This window comes from Dreissena polymorpha, chromosome 10 (genome assembly GCF_020536995.1).
Source record: "Dreissena polymorpha isolate Duluth1 chromosome 10, UMN_Dpol_1.0, whole genome shotgun sequence".
Classification (NCBI taxonomy): domain Eukaryota; kingdom Metazoa; phylum Mollusca; class Bivalvia; order Myida; family Dreissenidae; genus Dreissena; species Dreissena polymorpha.
This window is the reverse complement of record NC_068364.1, coordinates 9,467,104-9,490,934: the sequence shown is the minus strand read 5'-3', so window position 1 is coordinate 9,490,934 and position 23,831 is coordinate 9,467,104. Positions and strand designations below refer to the sequence as shown.

General features: G+C 33.6%; 1 protein-coding gene across 1 annotated transcript in view; it reads right to left on the bottom strand.

The window, feature by feature from the left end:
- Positions 1-23,831, bottom strand: part of LOC127847979 (uncharacterized) — a gene marked incomplete in the record, with an annotated part of 86,643 nt that overhangs the window by 40,492 nt on the left and 22,320 nt on the right. Inside the window, 11 exon segments of the mRNA XM_052380233.1 lie at positions 4,041-4,250; positions 5,380-5,472; positions 5,639-5,800; positions 7,380-7,582; positions 17,678-17,938; positions 18,223-18,376; positions 20,234-20,377; positions 21,126-21,254; positions 21,616-21,752; positions 22,061-22,251; positions 22,546-22,622. Coding sequence (XP_052236193.1) covers positions 4,041-4,250; positions 5,380-5,472; positions 5,639-5,800; positions 7,380-7,582; positions 17,678-17,938; positions 18,223-18,376; positions 20,234-20,377; positions 21,126-21,254; positions 21,616-21,752; positions 22,061-22,251; positions 22,546-22,622 — 1,761 coding nt within the window.

Sequence of the window (23,831 nt, the reverse complement as noted above, 5' to 3'; positions counted from 1 at the left end):
AAAAAGACTTATCTGAACAAAGTACTAGAAATTATATACACAACATACTGACTTTGACAGCAATTTTAAACTACTAAAATGACATTGATTCCAAGACTTGGACAATATTGAAGGTAACACAGGTCTTCCATATAAATGAAAATATTGTCCTTTATCTGAACTTGTTTAGTTATATCCAATGTTCATTTGTCACAGCCATACTGTTAGAAATTCTGGCCACTTTTGGAAAAAAAAATTACATCTTACTAGCTCAAGTACTGATCAACATAACACTTCAAAAAAGTGATCCTGGGTTGTTCAAAATCTATATGTTGTATAATTTTAATATCAAATTGGCAGTTAGGTAAGAAATTGAAAATATAGTGTCCTTTTTCAAACATCTGAAAGACAATCAGACACATGCTAGTGTCCTTTGCAGCATTTATAACAATATAGTGTTGTTTAATAAAAAGTATCGAACAAGAGATGTGTTTGTCAGAAACACAATGCCCCCTATTGCGCCGCTTTGAATCAATATATTTGACCTTTGACCTTAAAGAATGACCTTGACCTTTCACCACTCCAAATGTGCAGCTCCATGAGATGCACATGCATGCCAAATATCAAGTTGCTATCTTCAATATTGCAAAAGTTATTGCAAAACTTTAACCTTGACTTTAACCAAGACTAAAGCAATGGGACAGAATGACAGACAGACAGAATGACAGACAGACAGGCCAAAAACAATATACCTCTGATCATTTGCTCCAGGGGCATACAAATGTTTAAAAATATATATAGTTCTAACTTCAAATGAGTCTTAATAAAGAAGACTATAATACTGATTAATACCCATACATGCTGCTTGATTTTAACTCTTTTTTTCCCTGACCAATGAACGAAAAAAGTTTTACTTCTTTCTTAAGTTGGTTACTATTGTAATGTTTAAGCTATTTTTTTCCAGCAGAGAATTAACATACATTTATGCCAAATGAGACTTCACATAATCTATACATAGCTTGAAATAATAATTTCATTGTATTCAAGAGAGGTTTTTCAAATTGTTAATCTGAAGAATATACTTCCCATGTTTGTGTATGTGGGAGTATAATGATAATATAAGTATATATAAGTATATATTTTTAAAATAATTATTGTAAACACTATTTTAAAATGCTCTAATTGTCCATAGTGACTCAATTAATATTTCAATGTGAACTTATAAATCAAATCCAAATAAAATAACAATAAACATACTTGAATTGCAAAATAATGATGATTATTGTTACCAAAATAATGTGTGAACAGTAATAACATCACATTTTAATTTATATGATAAAAAACATTTTTTGGAGGTTGGCTGATTATTAACACACAGGAATTATGTACATCACCAGTATGAATATTAGATTTAACATTCAGCAGTTTTCTTGTAGTTTTCAAGTAAGTATAATATTTCTTGAAATTGATTTTATTTAAAGCAAAGTTGTAATCAACTTCTACTGAAAATAAGATCATTTCATAAACTTTTTTTTCATGCCAAATTTCATGATCCTAACTAAAGTACTTTTTGAGACACCAAATTTCATGATTCTAACTAATGTACTTTTTGAGATACCAAATTTCATGATCCTAACTAAAGTACTTTTAAAGACACCAAATTTCATGATCCTATCTAATGTACTTTTTGAGACACCTAATTTCATTATCCTAACTAATGTACTTTTTGAGACACCAAATTTCATGATCCTATCTAATGTACTTTTTGAGACACCAAATTTCATAATCCTAACTAATGTACTTTTTGAGACACCAAATTTCATGATCCTAACTAATGTACTTTTTGAGACACCAAATTTCATGATCCTAACTAATGTACTTTTTGAGACACAAAATTTCATGATCCTATCTAATGTCATTTTTGAGACACCAACTTACATGATCCTAACTAATGTACTTTTTGAGACACAAAATTTCATGATCCTATCTAATGTCCTTTTCAGACACCAACTTTCATGATTCTATCTAATGTACTTTTCAAGACATTTCTGTTTCATTTTCTTTTCAAACAATATAAAACACAGACTGCCTGACAAATGTTCATGTAAACAAAGTTTCATCCAATTTTCTTCAGTACTTTGCGTGGTCCTATTTAACCGATGGACAGAATGACACACAGACAGACAAACAGACAGACAGAGAGAAAGACTAGAGCAACAGAGAGTTAACATAAATTTCACCAAATTTCATGATCCTAACTAAAATACGTTTTGAGACACCAAATTTCATGATCCTAACTAATGTACTTTTTGAGACACCAAATTTTATGATTCTGACTAATGTACTTTTTGAGACACCAAATTTCATTATCATAACTTATGTCCTTTTTGAGACACAAAATTATATGATCCTATCTAATGTCCTTTTTGAGACACAAAATTATATGATCCTATCTAATGTACTTTTTGAGACACCAAATTTCATGATCCTAACTAATGTACTTTTTCAGACACCAAATTTCATGTATCTAACTAATGTACTTTTTGAGACACCAAATTTCATGATCCTAACTAATGTACTTTTTGAGACACCAAATTTCATGATCCTATGTAATGTCCTTTTTGAGACACCAAATTTCATGATCCTAACTTATGTACTTTTTCAGACACCAAATTTCATTATCTTAACTGATGTACTTTTTGAGACACCAAATTTCATGATCCTAACTAATGTACTTTTTGATACACCAAATTTCATGATCATAACTTATGTCCTTTTTGAGACACCAAATTTCATAATCCTAACTAATGTACTTTTTCAGACACCAAATTTCATGATCATAACTAATGTACTTTTTGAGACACCAAATTTCATGATCCTTACTAATGTACTTTTTGAGACACCAAATTTCATGATCCTATCTAATGTCATTTTTGAGACACCAACTTTCATGATCCTAACTAATGTACTTTTTGAGACACAAAATTTCATGATCCTATCTGATGTCCTTTTGAGACACCAACTTTCATGATCCTATCTAAAATCCTTTTGGGACACCAACTTTCATGATCCTATATATCTAATGTCCTTTTTGAGACACCAAATTTCATGATTCTATCTTATGTACTTTTTCAAACACCAAATTTCTTGATTCTATTTAATGTCCTTTTTGAGAATCCCAAATTTCGTGATCCTAACTAATGTACTTTTTGAGACACCAAATTTCATGATCATAACTTATGTCCTTTTTGAGACACCAAATTTCATGATCCTAACTAATGTAATTTTTGAGACACCAAATTTCATGATCATAACTAATGTACTTTTTAAGACACCAAATTTCATGATCCTTACAAATGTACTTTTTGAGACACCAAATTTCATGATCCTATCTAATGTCATTTTTGAGACACCAACTTTCATGATCCTAACTAATGTACTTTTTGAGACACAAAATTTCATGATTCTATCTGATGTCCTTTTGAGACACCAACTTTCATGATCCTATCTAAAATCCTTTTGGCACACCAACTTTCATGAACCTATATATCTAATGTCCTTTTTGAGACACCAAATTTCATGATTCTATCTTATGTACTTTTTCAAACACCAAATTTCTTGATTCTATTTAATGTCCTTTTTGAGACACCAAATTTCATGATTCTAACTAATGTACTTCTTGAGACACCAAATTTCATGATCCTATCTAAAGTCCTTTTTTAGACACCAAATTGCATGATCCTTTATAATGTCCTTTTGAGACACCAACTTTCATGATTCTATCAAATGTACTTTTCAAGACATTTATGTTTCATTTTCTTTAAAAACAATATAAAACACAGATTGACTGACAAATGTTCATGTAAACCAAGTTTCTTCCAATTTTCTTCAGTACTTTGCGTGGTCCTGTTTTGCGGATGGAATAATGACACACAGACAGACAAACAAACAGACAGACAGAGAGAAAGACTAGAGCCACAGTGAGTAAAAATACAGTTACCACTGAAAATATACATGGCACCAACAATTAATACAACTAAGTATATGAGCGACAAACATACTTGTGCAACCAGGTAAAATCAGGTTTTCATAGGGCTTCTTGTTCCACCAGACTCCTACAGAACTACAGGCCATGTAGCGAGGCAGTGGAGCAAACAGAGCTTCAGTGTTAGACATTGAACAGGTCACATTGCACACTGCATCCGTATTTTGAGGGCAGGTTCCTTTAGTAACACTGTTGTCTTTGACTGGGTTGGGACACTTGTCATTATCTGAAATTATTGCGTAAACCACATAATTATAATTTCTGATGTTGAACGTGCAAAACATGTTACAAAATAAAAATGGTGAAATACACATACTAGCACTTGTAAATATTTCATGTTCTATGGTCAAAGCATGGAAAAAACCACTGAATGATAACCTGTTCACAGCCAGAGAGTGCAAGATAGAATTGTATTAGTTAACAACTACTTCTGAAATGTGTGCTCACTTGATTTCGTTTAAATTTTAGAACAAATATTAAAATAACTTAAGTAACTTGAGCTTTGTCACAGACGTGACGAATACCTCCACATGCCACATTGACATAGAATATTTTGCATGTTGTCTTCACAAAAAACAGCCGACACCATGCTCAATGTTTAAAATGCACTAAGTGACCTGTTACCTAGTTTTTGACCCGGCATGACCCATGTTCGAACTTGACCTACACATCATCTAGATACAACTTCTGACCAAGTTTGGTGAAGATCGGATGAAAACTACTTGAATTAGAGAGCGGACTCCATGCTCAAATGTTTAAAATGCACTAAGTGACACCGTGACCTCGTTTTTGACCTGCCATGTTTGAACTTGGCCTAGACATCATTTAGATACAACTTCTGACCAAGTTTGGTGAAGCTTGGATGAAAACTACTTGAATTAGAGAGCGGACACCATGGTCAATGTTTAAAACGCACTAAGTGACCCCGTGACCTAGTTTTTGATCCGGCATGACCCATATTCAAACTTGACCTAGACATCATCTAGATACAATATCTGACCAAGTTTGGTGAAGATTGAATGAAAACAACTTGAATTAGAGGACGGACACTTAATAAAGACCGACCGACAGACAGACTGACACTCATATATACCCCCCTAAACTTTGTTTGTAGGGGTATATTTACTGTGTTCATCTTCTGTGTTCCAAAAGAAAACAAGTCAATTGTCACAAATGTCCATTGGTGTTGTTTTGCAAAATAGCATTGCTTGTAATTAAACATACATTCCTTCTATAAATGGAGTTTTCTATACATGGAAGGTACTAGTTTTAACTCAATTAATGTACACTTGAGGTTCAATGTTAACAAACAATATTGAAAACTGACTTGCATGCAATAGAGAGCATTGACTTACATTTGATGAAAGCCTGTGTCCGACATTCACCGTAATTCTTAGTTGTGGGGTCAATGCTAACAAAAATTGCTTCATAATAGCCCCATGTCATGGCTGAAAACAAGCATATTGTTCAAGGTAGTATAAATGAAAATGTTTGCCTTTCCAAATAATTGTTTAATTAATATCTCATTTATGGTAATGTGTTTGAGAAATAAATTATTTTGTCTGCAGCAATTTGCTTATAGATATCTTTACATCAAATGGATTCAAAACATACAGGCCAGTAGCGAATTCTTGAAGGTCAAAGACTGATTATTGGAAGCCTTAAGGTCATCCGCAAGAGACGAGAGTATCTCACTGCTCACAATCCGGTCTGATGATACATGGCTTAAATTGTGTGGCCCACAGTTAAGCATAGGGAAATTCAAGTTGGGGTAGGCTGAAATAATAAATAATTATGTGCAACAAGTATAATATGAGCCTTATTGTGGGAAAATGGGGCTTAATGCATGTGCGTAAAGTGACAACCCAGATCAGCTAAGTGCAGTTCCCACAAACTTTTCAGGGACAATATTTTCTGCTGTTATTTTCCTTTATAGGATGTCTCTTATGAGCTAAAATCCAATTCAGGTGGAAAGTGTTGTCCTAGATTCGCCATTGTGGACTGCACAGGCTAATCTGGGAGGATGCTTCCATGTACATGCATTAAGCCTGGTTTTCTCAGACCAATATGGGAGGATGCTTCCATGTACATGCATTAAGCCTGGTTTTCTCAGACCAATCTGGGAGAGTGCTTCCATGCACATGCATTAAGCTTGGTTTTCTCAGACCAATCTGGGAGGATGCTTCCATGTACATGCATTAAGCCTGGTTTTCTCAGACCAATCTGGGAGGATGCTTCCATGTACATGCATTAAGCTTGGTTTTCTCAGACCAATCTGGGAGGATGCTTCCATGTACATGCATTAAGCCTGGTTCTCTCAGACCAATCTGGGAGGATGCTTCCATGTACATGCATTAAGCTTGGTTTTCTCAGACCAATCTGGGAGGATGCTTCCATGTACAGTATTAAGTCTGGTTTTCTCAGACCAATCTGGGAGGATGCTTCCATGTACATGCATTAAGTCTGGTTTTCTCAGACCAATCTGGGAGGATGCTTCCATGTACATGCTTTAAGCCTGGTTTTCTCAGGCCAAGGCTCATATACATTATGTTTTAGCAAACAAACCGCTGCAACAGTATATGTACTGATTTGATTGAATCATTCTGAATCATAGAATAATGCAATTAGCATTATTGTAATATGTAAATCTGACCATTTTCCTTTAATAATCACTTGCCTCTATTATGTGATATTATAAACAAAAAATACAAATATTTTGTATAAATTTGGACAGTGGGACAACTTTCATATATATATTAATCTGTGAGTGCCGCTTTAGCAAATAATGCATATCTCATTTTAATAATTATATACCAAAACGTGGTTTCAAAACTATGTTGTTTTCCCCCCTTCTTTCCAAAATTTTCAAAAGGTTGTGTAAATATTGTGTCAATGTTTGTCATGGCCTGTATCATAAACACATAATACAGAGTAAAATCACATAACAAATATTTGTAAATCTTACTTTTGCCATTTAAAGCACCTCAAAATAGATTAATACAATAAATCAAAATATGAATGCAACAGATAAGGTTGCATATTGAACAGCTGACTGCTCAAGGCTCAGCAACAAGGAAATAATGATATTTGTTCTGGGAACACTGCATGTGTGTAAAGTGCCGCCAAAATTTAGTATGTACAATCCAGTCCGCACAGGCTAATAAGTGGGGACACTTTCCACCTAAAACAGATTTTCACTAAAAATTGACTCTCTTTAAACAAAAAATACTATAAAGGTGGAAAGTGTTGTCCATGATTAGCCTGGGCAGACTGGACTTTACGACAAGTATTATGCCCAGTTTTTCCAGAACACGCCTATAATAACTATCCAAAACATAGATAGTTAAGAACTTACCCAGTATATTCTCTGGCAGCCTAGTGGTCATTCTGTCTGCTGAGAATTTCAGGTCATAGTTGTACCATCCCTGTATCAGACCCGTTGATGGTTCATTCAGCTGACCAAAGGCTAATGTAAAGTCCACATTGCTCAGGATTGCGTTCCAGACAGTTAATCTTTCATACTCTGCCACGTACTCTTCACCAAGGCGCACCTGACCACTGGAATAAGAGTTTAACTTGCACACTATATGCAACTTAAAGGGATCTTTTCACGCTTTGGTAAATTGACAAAATTGAAAAAAGTTGTTTCAGATTCGCAAATTTTCGTTTTAGTTATGATATTTGTGAGGAAACAGTAATACTGAACATTTTCCATGGTCTAATAGAGCCATTATATGCATCTTTTGACGATTTTAAAACCTAAAAATTATAAAGCGTTGCAACGCGAAACGATTGAATAATTTGGAGAGTTCTGTTTTTGTCGTTAAATTTTGTGAAACTACGAAGATTGCTTATATAACGTATAAATACGTTCAGCATGTGTACTCGGCGGAATAGCTCAGTAGGCTAAAGCGTTTTTACTTCAGGACTCTGGCAGGACTCCAGGGGTCACTGGTTCGAAACCTGGTCCGGGCAATGTTCTTTTCCTTTTTTTAATTTTATTCTTGATTTTTTACTGGAGCTTTTACGATCCAATGTTTACATTTATTGATATAAAGCATTTAATGAATAAGTTAAAAAATGCCAAAATCTGTGAAAAGGCCCCTTTAAATAGTCAAAACATACCCAAAATCTTGTTAGAACATACTTTGTAGTTATAAAATGAATTTACATTTAATAGTGAAAAATGCCTTGTTCTTGTAATGATGATTAATAAATGTGTTTCTTTTCTGCTAATAATTGCAACAAGGCAGCTTCTTATTTTGGGTGTGATAATGCTTGGAACTTATTAGCAGTAATTGAAGTTTAAACAAGCATTATTGTCATGGTGTTATTATGTTGTGTTGTTTATCTTAACATTTCTAATATTGTCTCTATTTATTGCATATAAGATTTTAATAAACAATAAACAAAAAATCTTTTTTTTTCAGAAATGATGTTCTCTTTTTGTGTTATGTGTCTTTACATTTTTTTATCTTACATTTTTGAGTACAGGTATATTATAATTACAGTGTGTTAACTGTTTAAACTGATTGCATGTACATTATACACCATTGAGTGATGCTTTTAATAATAAAGGCGGAATAAAATGTTTCAAATACAGTAGAATTGCAATAACTCGAGCTGGCGATTTCTCAAAAACTGGCGATTACTAGAGCATTAAAGTAAGTCCCTAACATTCTCCTTTAATTTCTACATAAAAATACCCGCAATAACTCAAACATGCGTTTTGAGATAACTCGAGGATGTGTGCTGGTCCCTGAAAGGTATTTCACACCATATTAACTGGCAATTATTTTAAGACACTTTCTCGTCTGGTCAATGCTAATAATATTCGAGTTGTGAAAACAGACAATAAACGCTTGCTTATGTGTGACGTTAGTCGTAGTTTGAGAAACACTGCAAATTGTCATCCTTTGAGATGCAGATAAAAACTACAAAATTTTAATGATAATTAAATAATTACCAGCATGCGATAATTATAAACAAGAGGGCAATGATGGACCTGAATCGCTCACCTGACTAGCCTTGCTATATCAACTTAAATTCTATCAGACCCATATACAATCCCAAGACAGATTTCATCAGTTAATACATTCTGACAAAATTTCATTAAGAGGTGATGAAAATTGTGAGCTCTTTCATCTACACAACGTTTTACTAGCATTTGACCTAGTGACCTAGTTTGGATCAAAACTGTGACCTCTACTGTCTACACAAGTTTTTTTTAACTTTGACCTAGTGACCTAGTTTTTGACCCTAGATGACCAAAATTCGATCCCAACCCAGATTTTAACAAGACAAACATTCTGACAATATTTCATTAAGATCAGATGAAAATTGGACCTCTATTGCCTACACAAGGTTTTTCTATGATTTGACCTAGTGACCTAGTTTCTGACCCCAGATGACCCAAATACAATCGCAATCCAGATTTTATCAAGATAAACATTCTGACCAAATTTCATAAAGATTGGATGAAAACTGTGACCTCTATTGTCTACACAAGGTTTTTCTATTATTTGACCTAGTGATTTAGTTTTTGACCCCAGATGACCCAAATATAATCCCAACCCAGGTTTCATCAAGATAAACATTCTATATTATCTGAAATAATTGAATTAGATAACTTAATACTGACTAATTTTATTTACATTTTAACAATGTGAACAAATCTTTCTGCGAATACATTATTTGTAATGTATGTATGTGTTTGAATTTTGAATTTTCATCAAGATAGTATGCAGTTAGGAATTTTAAATTATTATCTTAAATAACTGATCTAGATAACTTAATACTGACTAATTTTATTTACATATTAACAATGTGAACAAATCTTTCTAAAATACAATATTACACATTATTATAATTTATGTTTAAATTTTTGTAGAATTTTCATCAAGAAAATATCACCTAACCTCTAATATAAATCAATATATACATAATTGCGGCTTACTAGATGGTTTTCTTTATTTTAAAGACCATTAAGAGGAAATGTCTGTCTATAAGTATTATGTACGCGTTTAAATATGTATAATATGCTTATTGAAAAACTTATATGTTATTATGATGTATTTGTCAAATCTGCGTTTTGCATGACACTGATTTGTGGTGTTGTTTTGCTTGCTTTTTTTTTCTGTTGTCGTTTGTTAGTTTATTTATACTCTTACCAGAATGCATTCTATATTATCTGAAATAATTGATTTATATAACTTAATACTGACTAATTTTATTTACATATTGACATATTGACCATGTGAAGAAATCTTTCTACGAATAACTCATTTGTACTGTCTGTATGTGTTTAATTTTTTTTAAATAATACTTCATCAAGAGAGTATGCAGTTAGGTAGAGAATTTAAACTATCATCTAACCTGTAATATAAATCAATATATACGTAATTGTGTCTTACACGATGATGTTTAATTTTTATCTTAAAGACCATTAAGATGAAAATGTTAATTTTTCTTTTAAGGTCACTTTTCTTTTGTTGTAAAATTCATGTATTATTAATGTAAATATATCACTCAGTGGGTGCTTGTAAACCACATCAACTCGGATCAACATACCTTGAACCTTCTTTTGTACATTGTTTCATTTTGATTATTTTTTTATTTTTTTTCTTTCTCTAAATTATTTTTTCTCATTTTTGTGATTCTTTTTTTTCTACTTATTCAATGCTATGGGACACTCATCTTTTTATATCCCTAATTTTTGTTCTCTTTTTGTTTTGTTTGTTTGTATGGACATCTTAGGTATTATAATAGAAACCAACTGGACATCTTTTAAAATAGAACCTACACCCTACACCTCTTTAAATGATTAAATTATGTACTTTGAATGTAAAGGGGCTAAACAATAAAGATAAACGCATAAAAATCTTCAAATGGTTAGACAAACAAAAATATAGTATATGCCTATTACAAGAAAGTCACTTGACACCTACTTTAGCACAAACATTGAAAGATGAATGGGACGGAGATATCTATCTTAGTGGACAAAATACTAATAAACAAGGCATTGCCTTTCTGATAAAAAATAATATAGGGATCACAGTTGATAATTTTAACGAAATAATAATTGGCAGACAAGCAAGTATAGATATCAAAATACATGAAACACAATTAACATTAATCAACGTTTACGGCCCTAACATAGATGATTCCACATTTTACGAAACATTACAATCCTTTATAAATAATAACCAAGATAAAAACATAATTGTCGGTGGTGATTTCAATACTGTTCTTAACCCATTATTAGATAAAAAGAAGGGAAACCTTTATACTCATCCTAAAAATAGAAACATTTTAAATAACATAATTGAAAACTACAATATGATAGACATCTGGCGTACAATATTTCCAAACGAAAGCAAATTCACCTGGCACTCAAACACAAAACCTACAATATTTTGTAGATTAGACTATTTTTTAATATCTGAGTCGCTTTGCAACATTATTGACACATGTAACATAAAACCAGGATTTATGACTGACCACTCTCTAGTTGAACTTAAACTGCACAATATACAACCTGAAAGAGGCCCAGGATACTTTAAAATTAACAACAGCATCTTATTAGATACACAATATCAAACACAAATAAAACAGGAAATATTAAATACAGTTCAAAATAATAAAGATGCAAACCCAAACACCTTATGGGAAGTAATTAAAGGAAATATACGTAACACAACAATTAGATACACATCATTTAAACAAAAAGAAACACACAAACTTGAAACTGAAACCATCAAAACCATTGAAACCCTTGAAAAACAATTACATCAAACAAACACAAATGATACCACCGACATTGAAAACGAAATAACATTAAAAAAACAAATATTAGATGGAATTTATCATACACATCTCAATGGAATAATACTAAGAGCGCGTGCACAGCATGTTGAACACAATGAAAAAAATACAAAATACTTCGCAAACATTGAAAAACGTAGAAGTGAACAAAAAACTGTACACAAATTAGTAGTCAATGGCAAAGATATTACAAACAGAACACAAATACTAGAAGAACAACGTTTATTTTTCGAAACCCTCTATAAACGAAAAAATGTTGAAAATAACACCCTTTTTAAAAATACACACCACGCTTTAAATCAAGAAGAAAAACTATTGTGTGACGGATTACTAAATGAATATGAATGTGGATTAGCACTAAAAGAAATGCAAAATAACAAAAGTCCAGGATCTGATGGCATCACCATTGAGTTTTATAAAATATTTTGGAATGATATCAAAACACATTTAATTAAATCACTAAACTATTCATATAATAATGGAAACCTAACTACGCTTCAAAAACAAGGTATAATATCACTCATTCCAAAACCCGGAAAAAACTTAGAATCCTTATCGAACTGGCGCCCAATTAGTTTACTAAACAATGATTATAAAATTGCAACTAAAAGTATAGCAAACAGAATTAAAAAAATATTACCATCAATAATTTCACAATCTCAATCTGGTTTCATAAAAGGACGTTACATTGGTGAAAACGTTCGTCCTATCCAAGAATGCATAAACTATTTCAACAATTCAAATAATCCTGGTCTAATATTCTTTGCAGACTTCGAAAAGGCATTCGATTCGCTTGATCATTCATTTATGTTCTCTTGCTTAGAAAATATGAATTTTGGTGAAAGTCTCATTCAATGGGTCAAACTATTCTATACCGATATTAACAGTTTAATCATTAACAATGGCTTCTTTTCAAACAGTTTTAACATCGATCGAGGGGTGCGACAAGGATGTCCACTCTCATCATCGCTATTTAATATTTGCATCGAGTATCTATCACATCACATCCAATCAAATAAACACATAAAAGGCATATCACTAGAACCTGACGAAGAAATCAAACAGTCCCTATTTGCTGACGATGCAACTTATTTTTTAAACGACAATTACGATTCTTTCCATAACCTAATAGAATCGCTAACCCTTTACGGAATGACATCGGGTCTTAAACTAAACAAAAGTAAATGTACTGTGCTACGAGAAGGTAAATTAAAACAAAGTAATGTCCAATATAAAAAAGAAATGAAATTTCATTGGACATCCGATGAAGCCACAACGTTAGGAATTACTTTCACAAATAATGAAAAGGATTCAGTTCTTAAAAACATACTACCTAAATTACAGAATTTTAAAAACTGCTTAAAATCATGGCATCACCGTAAACTTACACTAATCGGAAAAAACACAGTATTGAAAACGTTTGCACTCCCGAAATTAATTTATGTATTAACAGTCCTCCCAATATCCACCAAATGATGTTATTAACGATATAAAATCAGCAATATTTAATTTTATATGGGACGGTAAACCTGATAAAATAAAACGAACTCAGTTAATTCAATCTGTAGAAAATGGAGGTATCCAATTAACGAACATTGACGCATCCTTGAATGCAATCAAATGCAGCTGGATTAAAAGATACCTAGATAATACCAATACGAGTAAATGGAAATTATTCTACCAGAAAATCCTAAAAAAATATGGTGACTCTTTACTCTTTGAATGTAACATCAACAATACTTTCCTACATGAAATTGCAAACGAAAACATATTTCTGTCTGATGATCTATCAGCATGGAGTGATGTCACTCATAACCTAGAAACCCAAACCAGCAGCAAAACTATTTTATGGAACAATAAAGACATAACTTCAAACAATAAGACGTTTTTCTATAAAGATTGGTTTGAACGAAGCATTAAATATGTCGACCAATTATATGACTACAGAATTAAGGATTTCTACTCTTTTGATGATATATGCTACATATACGGAATACCTTCAAATAATTTTCTGAAGTACTACACACTAATCAAAAGCATACCCATACATATTAAATCTGAAATCAATACAAATTATACACCATGTACTCAAACAACATTCGTAGAGAACATACTTGGAAGAAAAAACAAAACGAACAAAATATTTTACACATTACAAATTAGAAACCCTACAGAAAACTCCAAAACCCAAAATAAATGGCAAGTTCTTTTCGAAGAACATGAACTTAATTGGAAACACATATTTACCATGCCATATAAAGCAACTATTGAAAGCACACTGAGAAATTTTCAATATAAATACATACATAGAATTATAGCTACAAATAAATATCTCTTTAAATGCAAATTATCTAACTCAAATCTGTGTAACTTCTGCAGTGAAAACATCGAAACTATAGAACATCTTTTTTGGAAGTGCAAACACATCCAGCCTATTTGGAATCAACTAGCATCTTTTCTTGAACAACAGCAACTAAATGTTAAACTAAATTTCTTAAATGTAAGCTTCGGAATTTACTCATTGAAATCAATAGACTGTAATAATATTGTGAATTTTATTCTTATAATGATGAAATATTTTATCTATAACATGAAGTACAAAAAACAAGTACCAAATTTTAATTGTTTTATTCATAGTCTTAAACTAAAAATCCAGATTGAGAAAGAAATAGCCCTCAGTAATAATACATTACAAATCTTTGAACAAAAATGGAATCGGATTAAATTCGTATAATGTTTGTCCACTTATATACATTTCACTCTAATGTTAGTTTATCTTTCTAAAATATTTTTGTATATTTTTTTCAATCTTATAAGATCATTGTGAATCTACAACAAAACACACAAATCCAGTATGCTTTCTTCCGACTTTATACAACTCATCATTTTTCATAACTATTCTTCTGTTGTTCTTTTCTTTTCTCATAAAAAAAGATATATTAGCATATCTTGTATAACATGTCTGAACTTTATTGCTTTGTACAATCACTATGTTGTATGATCATATACATGTATACATTGTATGTATTATATTGAATAAAAATAAAATTAAAAAAAAAAAAACAAAAAAAAACAAGAGTTCCGCGGTCGGAGATGACCGCATTGAAGCCGGATTTTTGATTTAAATGACAGGAAAGTACCTTTCGTGTTTTTGTCAATGCAATACTTAAATTACTGAAATATTGTTCAAAGGTCAAAATGAAATGTAAGTACTTTTCAAGGCATGAGCAAACCTTGTGTTATGTTTTGAATGCATGCATATACATGAACAACAATAACATTTAAGGTCACAAATATGAACTTGAATTGACAATTAGGAAAGTTTGATCTCAATTTTTTTATTAGCAAATTAGTAACATATTGTTTGAAGTTTCCATCAATTTCATTATCAAATGTAAGAAAATAAACTTAGATGAAATAATACTATTTATTGTTTTGCTTTCACATACCTACACAGAAATCCAGACAGCCTTATGATCACTCCAAAAGGTTTCTATCACACCAGTTCTAGCAGATAGATTGGACACATAAATATGATCCAAGCTTGAATGATAGTCTGTCAAGTTTGAAGACTCTATGTCCAAGCATACCAAAGTTATAACAATTTTAACATTTTAACATTTAAGGTCACAGTGACCTTGACCTTCAAATGAATGACATTGAAATGACCAGTGGTCATCTTCTAGTACTGGCCAAACTTTATTTCAAGTTTGAAGACTCTAGGTACAAGCATACCAAAGTTATAACATGAAATAAGAACTTTAACATTTTCACATTCAAGGTCACAGTGACCTTGACCTTCAAATGAATGACCTTGAAATGTCCAGTGGTTACTTACTAGTTCTGGCCAACCTTCATGTCAAGTTTCAAGACTCTAGGTCCAAGCATACCAAAGTTATAACAACTTTAACATTTTTACATTCAAGGTCACAGTGACCTTGACCTTCAAATGAATGACCTTGAAATGTCCAGTGGTTACTTACTAGTTCTGGCCAACCTTCATGTCAAGTTTCAAGACTCTAGGTCCAAGCATACCAAAGTTATAACAACTTTAACATTTTTATATTGAAGGTCACAATGACCTTCACCTTCAAATGAATGACCTTGAAATGACCAGTGGTCATCTGTTAATCCTGGCCAACCTTCATGTCAAGTTTGAAGACTCTAGGTCCAAGCATACCAAAGTTATACCATGAAATAAGAACTTTAACATTTTTACATTCAAGGTCACAGTGACCTTGACCTTCAAATGAATGACCTTGAAATGACCAGTGGTTACTAACTAGTTATGGCCAACCTTCATGTCAAGTTTCAAGACTCTAGGTCCAAGCATACCAAAGTTATAACAACTTTAACATTTTTTATATTGAAGGTCACAGTGACCTTGACCTTCAAATGAATGACCTTGAAATGACCAGTGGTCATCTGTTAATCCTGGCCAACCTTCATGTCAAGTTTGAAGACTCTAGGTCCAAGCATACCAAAGTTATACCATGAAATAAGAACTTTAACATTTTCGAGCACGCCGCCACCCCGCCCGCCCGCCCGCCCCCCCGCCCGCCCGACAACATCAATCTATAAGCCGAGATTTTTTCGAAAAAAATCCGGCTAAAAAAAATTAAAAATTAACATTATGACCAAATTTCATAAAGATTGGATGAAAACTGTGACATCTACTGTCTTCACAAACACATTGTTGATGGACGCACGCACGCACAACAGACGCCAGACATCACACGGTCACATAAGCTCACCATGTCACTTCGTGACAGGTGAGCTAAAAAATGTATGGTATAAATGACAGCGTAGCAGATAATACATCGGAATCTCTTAACTGAATTCCTTCTTGTCATTTGCGCTGCATCATGTCAACACAGAAAGAAAATAGTCTTACAAATTGTCAAACTCCTGAGCCATCTAGTGAAGGACCCACTTGTGCTACATGTACATTGAATATTGTTTGAATATTTTTGATTATATATGTGTTATGTGTGTATGTTAATTATATAAAATGAATGAACGATCATTTTTATTGTTTAGTTTAGGCTACTGTAACATTAAGCGATTTTTACAAAGCCTTTTCTTTTCCAAGCACCGTCTTACATGTAAATAAAGGGTTTGTGGTCAAAATTAATCATCACCAACCGAAATAGTGAAAACACATAAAAATGGATTACTCGAAACCTGCGATAAATCAGCATCAAAGTCAGTCCCGTGCTACCTCGAGTTATCACAGTTTTACTGTAATCTTGTTTCTTTTATATTTCAATAATAAAGATGTTTTAGGGTATGTTTTGACAACCATAAGGTACAATTTGACAGTTCATTGTGAACTTTCAAACCACATTTGTGAACACATTTTACTGGGTACTTTTTTAACACAGTTAGCTACGTTTTGACCAAAGTTGAACATTTTGATCACAGTTAGGTACCTATTGACTGGGTACTTTTTTTTACCACAGTTGGCTACTTTTCCACTACATTTGTGTACACTTTGATCCAAGACTTGTTAATCAAATGTTATGTAAAATATAACTTAAAGAATTAACGACATTCACATATATCGAATTAAATGATATACCACAATATTTAAAAACTAAAAGCGTGAAACATGCAAAATATGCTTTTTATTATGAAAATGATTTATGAATTTCTAAATAAAAGTTCTTGGTTCTGAGTGAACATGGTTATTATAGGTGTGCATTATTATGGAACAAAAATAATTTCTGATGCATAATACATGTGTTTAAGAAAGCACAGTTTTGAAGAGATATTTGCATTACTCAACCCTGACATGGTGTAAATATAGTTTAAGTCTACCCTACATACTTTTGAGCTGAAGTCGGCAGTGGGTCAACAGCAACTTCCTGGGGATATGTGATAGCGTCAATTGTTGCAGACATCTTGCCTGCAGCTGAAATTGACACTCCTAAATGACGCCATTTGCCATCATGCAAATTTCCACCAAAGTCCGCAGAGAATCTTATACCCATCCAGTTGGTATTATTTGACGCATATATTCCACTTGTGTTCACAATGATCCCGTATTCATCCATGCCACTAGCGAAGTTTGGATGCAGTTTAGAAGACCTTCAGAAAAGAGAGATGCATACTATATTATCGTCCGATACAAAAGGATACTTCTGCAAACATTTGTTGATATATATTAAATCCCAAGTACACATAATTTGAAACACACTATACTCCACTTCTTTACAATATAATGTCAACCAACACAAGAATACAACATTATTTCATACAATCTTTAATGCATGTAAGCCTAACAATTTTGAACAATCCTCACAACCAGCTTTAACTAAAAAATACATTTTTTCACAAATTTATTTTTTTAGCAAAATTTTAAGGAAACTCACAACCAAATGGAGAAGAGAGAACTTCCTGCATTGTGAGATCTGACCCACAGCATGACTGAGAGGCTGCCAGGGGTCCATCTGAATGGTGACTGCAGCACAGGTGGAGAGGTGCAATACAATGTATTCACAAGCAGCACATGTTGAGATGAATCCCCTGAACAAATGAAACACACACTCACTTGAATCAAACACACCAACTAAGAAATGCACTATAAAACTCTTTGCAAAAACACCATCAAACAAATATCTACGTTGTTAGTGCTTGTTTGATCAAGTCATTTTTCACGAACACTAGCAAATGGCATTCTATCAACCTGATTTATCAAATACAAAAGGATGGTATGCAAATGTACTTCAAATACTATAAAGGTTTTGAAAACAAATAGACATACAGTTTTGGTTACCTCATTAAACAAGAGTTCCTCGTTCGGAGACATATGCCCCCCTCCCCCCCCAAACAGGGCTTTAAACTAGTGACCCCAATTTCAATTGGGGTCATCTACTGTCCAAGGCAAATGCACATGTGAATCAGTCAATTTTTTGACGAGTTATTGATTGGAAACGATTTTCACACTGTGACAGTGACCTTCACCTTTGACCTGGTGACCACAATTTAAAAGGGGTCATCTACTTTTGAAGGCCAATGGGCATGGAAAGTATCTAGCCGATCAGTAAATTGGTTGACGAGTTATTGATCAGAAACAATTTTGACACTTATTCAGACAGTGACCTTCACCTTTGTTCTAGTGACCTCAATTTCTGTAGGGGTCAACTGCAGTCCCAGGCCAATGCACATGTGAAGTATCAAGCCAATCCGTCAATTCGTCGACGAGTTATTGATCGGAAACCATTAGACACTTATTGTGACAGTGACCTTGACCTTTGAGCTAATTACCCCAATTTCAATAGCTGTCATCTACTGTCCAAGGTCAATGCACATGCGAAGTATCAAGCCAATCGGTCAATCCGTTGACGAGTTATTGATCAGAAACGATTTTAACGCTTATTGAGACAGTGACCTTGACCTTTGACATAGTGACCCCAATTTCAATAGGGGTCATCTACTGTCCACGGCCAATGCACATGTGAAGTACCAAGTCAATCAATCAATTTGTTGACGAGTTAATGATTGGAAATGATTTTCACACTTATTGTGACAGTGACCTTGACCTTTGACCTAGTTATCCCAATTTCAATAGGGGTCATCTACTATTCAAGGCCAACGCATATGTGAAGTATCAAGCCAATCGGTAAATTCATTAACAAGTTATTGATAGGAAATGAGTTTCACACTTACTGTGACAGTGACCTTGACCTAGTGATCCCAATTTCAATAGGGGTCATCTTCTGTCCAAGGCCAATGCACATGTGAAGTTTCAAGCAAATCGGTAAATTCACTGACGAGTTATTGATCAGAAACAAACTGGTCTACCAACAGACCGACAGACATACAGACCGACCGCCATCCAGCAAAACAATATACCCCCTCTTCTTCGAAGGGGGCATAAAAATGAAATATTGATTTTACATTCACAGCCCTGTTACATGAATTGCATTCGATTTTTTTAGACACCGACTAAACGTTCTGATTGGACTAGAAACTGGCAAATGTGGTCTGATTGAAAACACCTAGTCTCTGGCAAATGTGGTCTGACAATATCAATTGATGTCTGCTTGAAATCAATTTGACACTGGTAAATTATGACTGCTTGGACTCTATTAAACTCATACATGAGATCTGTGTAGACTCACCCTGGCACTGACTTATAAAGTCTGCTTGCACTCACTCAGAAACTGGCAAATGAGGTCTGTATGGACTATTCTAGACTCTTTTATACTCACCTAAAATGTTTTCTGAAAGGAACTAAGGCTCCTCTAGTGATATCTGACAATTAAAATGTGTTGACTTGGTTTAAGTCTTTTCTCCCCTAAGGTTACTGAACAATATATTAAGTAATGTTTATACTCACCTTGAAATTGTAATTTGAATTATTGTTTTACTTTTACTTACCTAGACACTGCTTGTTTGATAGAGTCTTTCCTTCAGGACACTGACAAATGTAGTCTGTGACATTGTGATAACATGAAGCATTTCCTCCACAAGGATTCGTCAAGCATGGGTTAGCCTCAGTGGTGCAATTGGGCCCAGAATAGCCTCAGAATCAAAAGATCAATTATATTTAATGTACTTGCATAATTAATGTATGAACTTTAAGTATAGACTTACATAAGAAATAGTTACTTTCATTAAAAGATGGTTTGCTCTTAATTATATAAAACCGTTATTTGACGTATAGGTTGTGCTCATAGACTAGACAAATGAATAAAAATAATGAATATACATAGAGAATAACAGGCTACTGCCTGATAGTTTTGTAATTTATCAGGCGCGGCTAAGAATAAAATTAACGGCGAGGCTTTGCCAAGCCATTATTTTATTTATTACACAATTATCAGGCAGAAATCTGTTTTTCTGTTTATTTAACCTTTAAGTCCCCCATTTTATAAGAAATTGTGAAAAATAATCGCTACACTCACTGCATTTTGTGCGGGAATGAATATGATTGTGACGTTTGATGTGTTAATAATTACATCATGAGTACTTGCCCTTACTTTTTTTGCTGTTTATGTTGCTTTTTGTGTAAAACATATATAACATCTTGGTATCAAATTGTTTATTTTTTCTGTTAAATCTGATTCAATTTTAACAAAAGTGATAATTTTATAGTTGATTCGGATTTAATTGAACAACCTCAAAACCTCAGATATCAATGTATCTGGTATGCTTAAAATGATTGCTTTTCTTGCCATTGCCATGATAACAGAAAACAAAGTGCATATAATAATAATTATGAAAACAAAGCCATTTTCAGTTGATGTGGTATTTGTATGGTTAACAATACCTGATTTGCAGGTGCACATGTATCCTAGAGGGCCCTTAGGTGAACACTGGCCACCATTCTTACATGGGTAGGCATCCCCAGTCAGTGAACACCAGTCCTTGACAAACTCACAAGACACTCCGGAATAATCTGAAATATGGACACTGAATACTCATGCATTCATAACAATACCTAATGAAAACACTATGATTGAAAGCAACATTAATTCAAACAAGATGTAATAATATTCAAATATACTTACTCTGAAAAAATGGGCTTGATTTGGGGAAAAACTGCTGATACTAACAAAGCTAATCCATTTAAATTCCTTACAGATCTATATACCAGAACAAACTTTGTTATTTTATGCAACTTCCATCGAACAGTGCAATAGGTAAGCTTTGCTTGTACTTGGGAATTACCAGTACATGAGTTTCTCCAAAATGTAAGACCTGGATCACATCTGTTACAAGAATAAAACAAGGGTAAAGCTTCCATTTTGTTACAATACCTATAGGACATTTGCACTCGGCTGTGCCAGGCTTGTCTGTACAGTTGCCAGTGTTTGTGCACACCTTTATGTTGGACAAGACATCACAGACCTTGGTGGCATTCTCACAATTCTCCCCTGAAGCACCACCTTCACATCTGTGAGGAAAAGGCGATACATAAGACATATAGCAGTGCATATTACATCAATGCCTGTTGAATCACTCAACATCACAAATGCATTTTGCATTATAATTATAATACATGTTAAGGCCTTTATATTTATTAGTTCTGTCTTTAGACGGTGAATATTATCATTTGCATGTATCGCACAGTCACATACAAGTACCTGCAGATTACGTGTTAGGCTGACTAAAGGATTCTCTGCTTTTTAAAATAATTTAATTTCTTATGAAATCAGACTACAGTTGTAGGTGCACATCTACATACAACTAACGTCCACAGACCTGCAGAAAGATGTATTTTGTAGATTGTAGCATAGTGCATTCTGACAAGTCCGATTGGCACAATAGTTTATTTCGTTACTGCAGTCTTTCCCTGTCCACCCTGCAGGACATGTACATGTATAGTCGTTTACTTTATTTTGACACTTGCCCATGTGTTTGCAGGGGTTTGAGAGGCACTCGTCAATGTCAAACTGAAAATGGGGAGCCAGTAATTAAACAACCAACAGTAACAGTTATCACATAACCAATACACAGAATTCAAATCAATAAACAGTATTGCAGTACAGAAAGCAGTAAACTTTTTTTGTAAATAAAAGATGCATTTGAAGTAAAACTGGCATAACAAAAATCTAAAACAAATTATTTTTGTTAAAGATCATAATTAATTTAACTGTAGGAAAATTAATTCCTAAAATTCCACCAAATCGTACCTCACAATTTCTTCCTGTGTATCCATTACTACAATTGCAATCATAGCCATTTACTTTATCCACACATGTACCTCGACTTGTGTTGCATTGACTCTGTGTACATTCATTCATATCAGTTTCACATATGGACCCTAAAATATCATGATTATGTTTGAAACTCTATCAGTATAACATGGTTACCTAGAACAATCAGTATAACATAGTTACCTAACACAATCAGTATAACATGGTTACCTAATATAGTCAGTATAAAATGGTTACCTAACACAATCAGTAAAACATGGTTACCTCACACAATCAGTATAACGTGGTTACCTCACACTATCAGTATAACATGGTTACCTAACACAATCAGTATAATAGTTATCTAGCACAATCAGCTTAACATGGTTGCCTAATACAATCAGTATACCATGGTTGCCTCACACAATCAGTAAAACATGGTTACCTACCACAATCAGTTTAAAATGGTAACTTTACTTAAAGGGACCTTTTCATAGATTTTGGCATGTATTGAAGTTTGTCATTAAATGCTTTATATTGATAAATAAAAACATTGGCCCAAAGGGGCAAATATCCACCTTGAGAAATGGAGTGAAGGGACAAATGTCCACCTTGAGAATTTGAGTGAAGGGGCAGATGTCCACCTTGAGAAATGGAGTGAAGGGACAAATGTCCACCTTGAGAATTTGAGTGAAGGGGCAGATGTCAACCTTGAGAAATGGAGTGAAGGGACAAATGTCCACCTTGAGAAATGGAGTGAAGGGACAAATGTCCACCTTGAGAATTTGAGTGAAGGGGCAGATGTCCACCTTGAGAAATGGAGTGAAGGGGCAAATGTCCACCTTGAGAATTTGAGTGAAGGGGCAGATGTCCACCTTGAGAATTTGAGTGAAGGGGCAGATGTCCACCTTGAGAATTTGAGTGAAGGGGCAGATGTCCACCTTGAGAATTTGAGTGAAGGGGCAAATGTCCACCTTGAGAATTTGAGTGAAGGGGCAGATGTCCACCTTGAGAATTTGAGTGAAGGGACAAATGTCCACCTTGAGAATTTGAGTGAAGGGGCAGATGTCCACCTTGAGGATTTGAGTGAAGGGGCAAATGTCCACCTTGAGAATTTGAGTAAAGGGGCAGATGTCCACCTTGAGAATCTGAGTTAAGGGGCAGATGTCCACCTTGAGAATTTGAGTGAAGGGGCAAATGTCCACCTTGAGAATTTGAGTAAAGGGGCAGATGTCCACCTTGAGAATCTGAGTTAAGGGGCAGATGTCCACCTTGAGAATTTGAGTGAAGGGGCAAATGTCCACCTTGAGAATTTGAGTGAAGGGGCAAATGTCCAC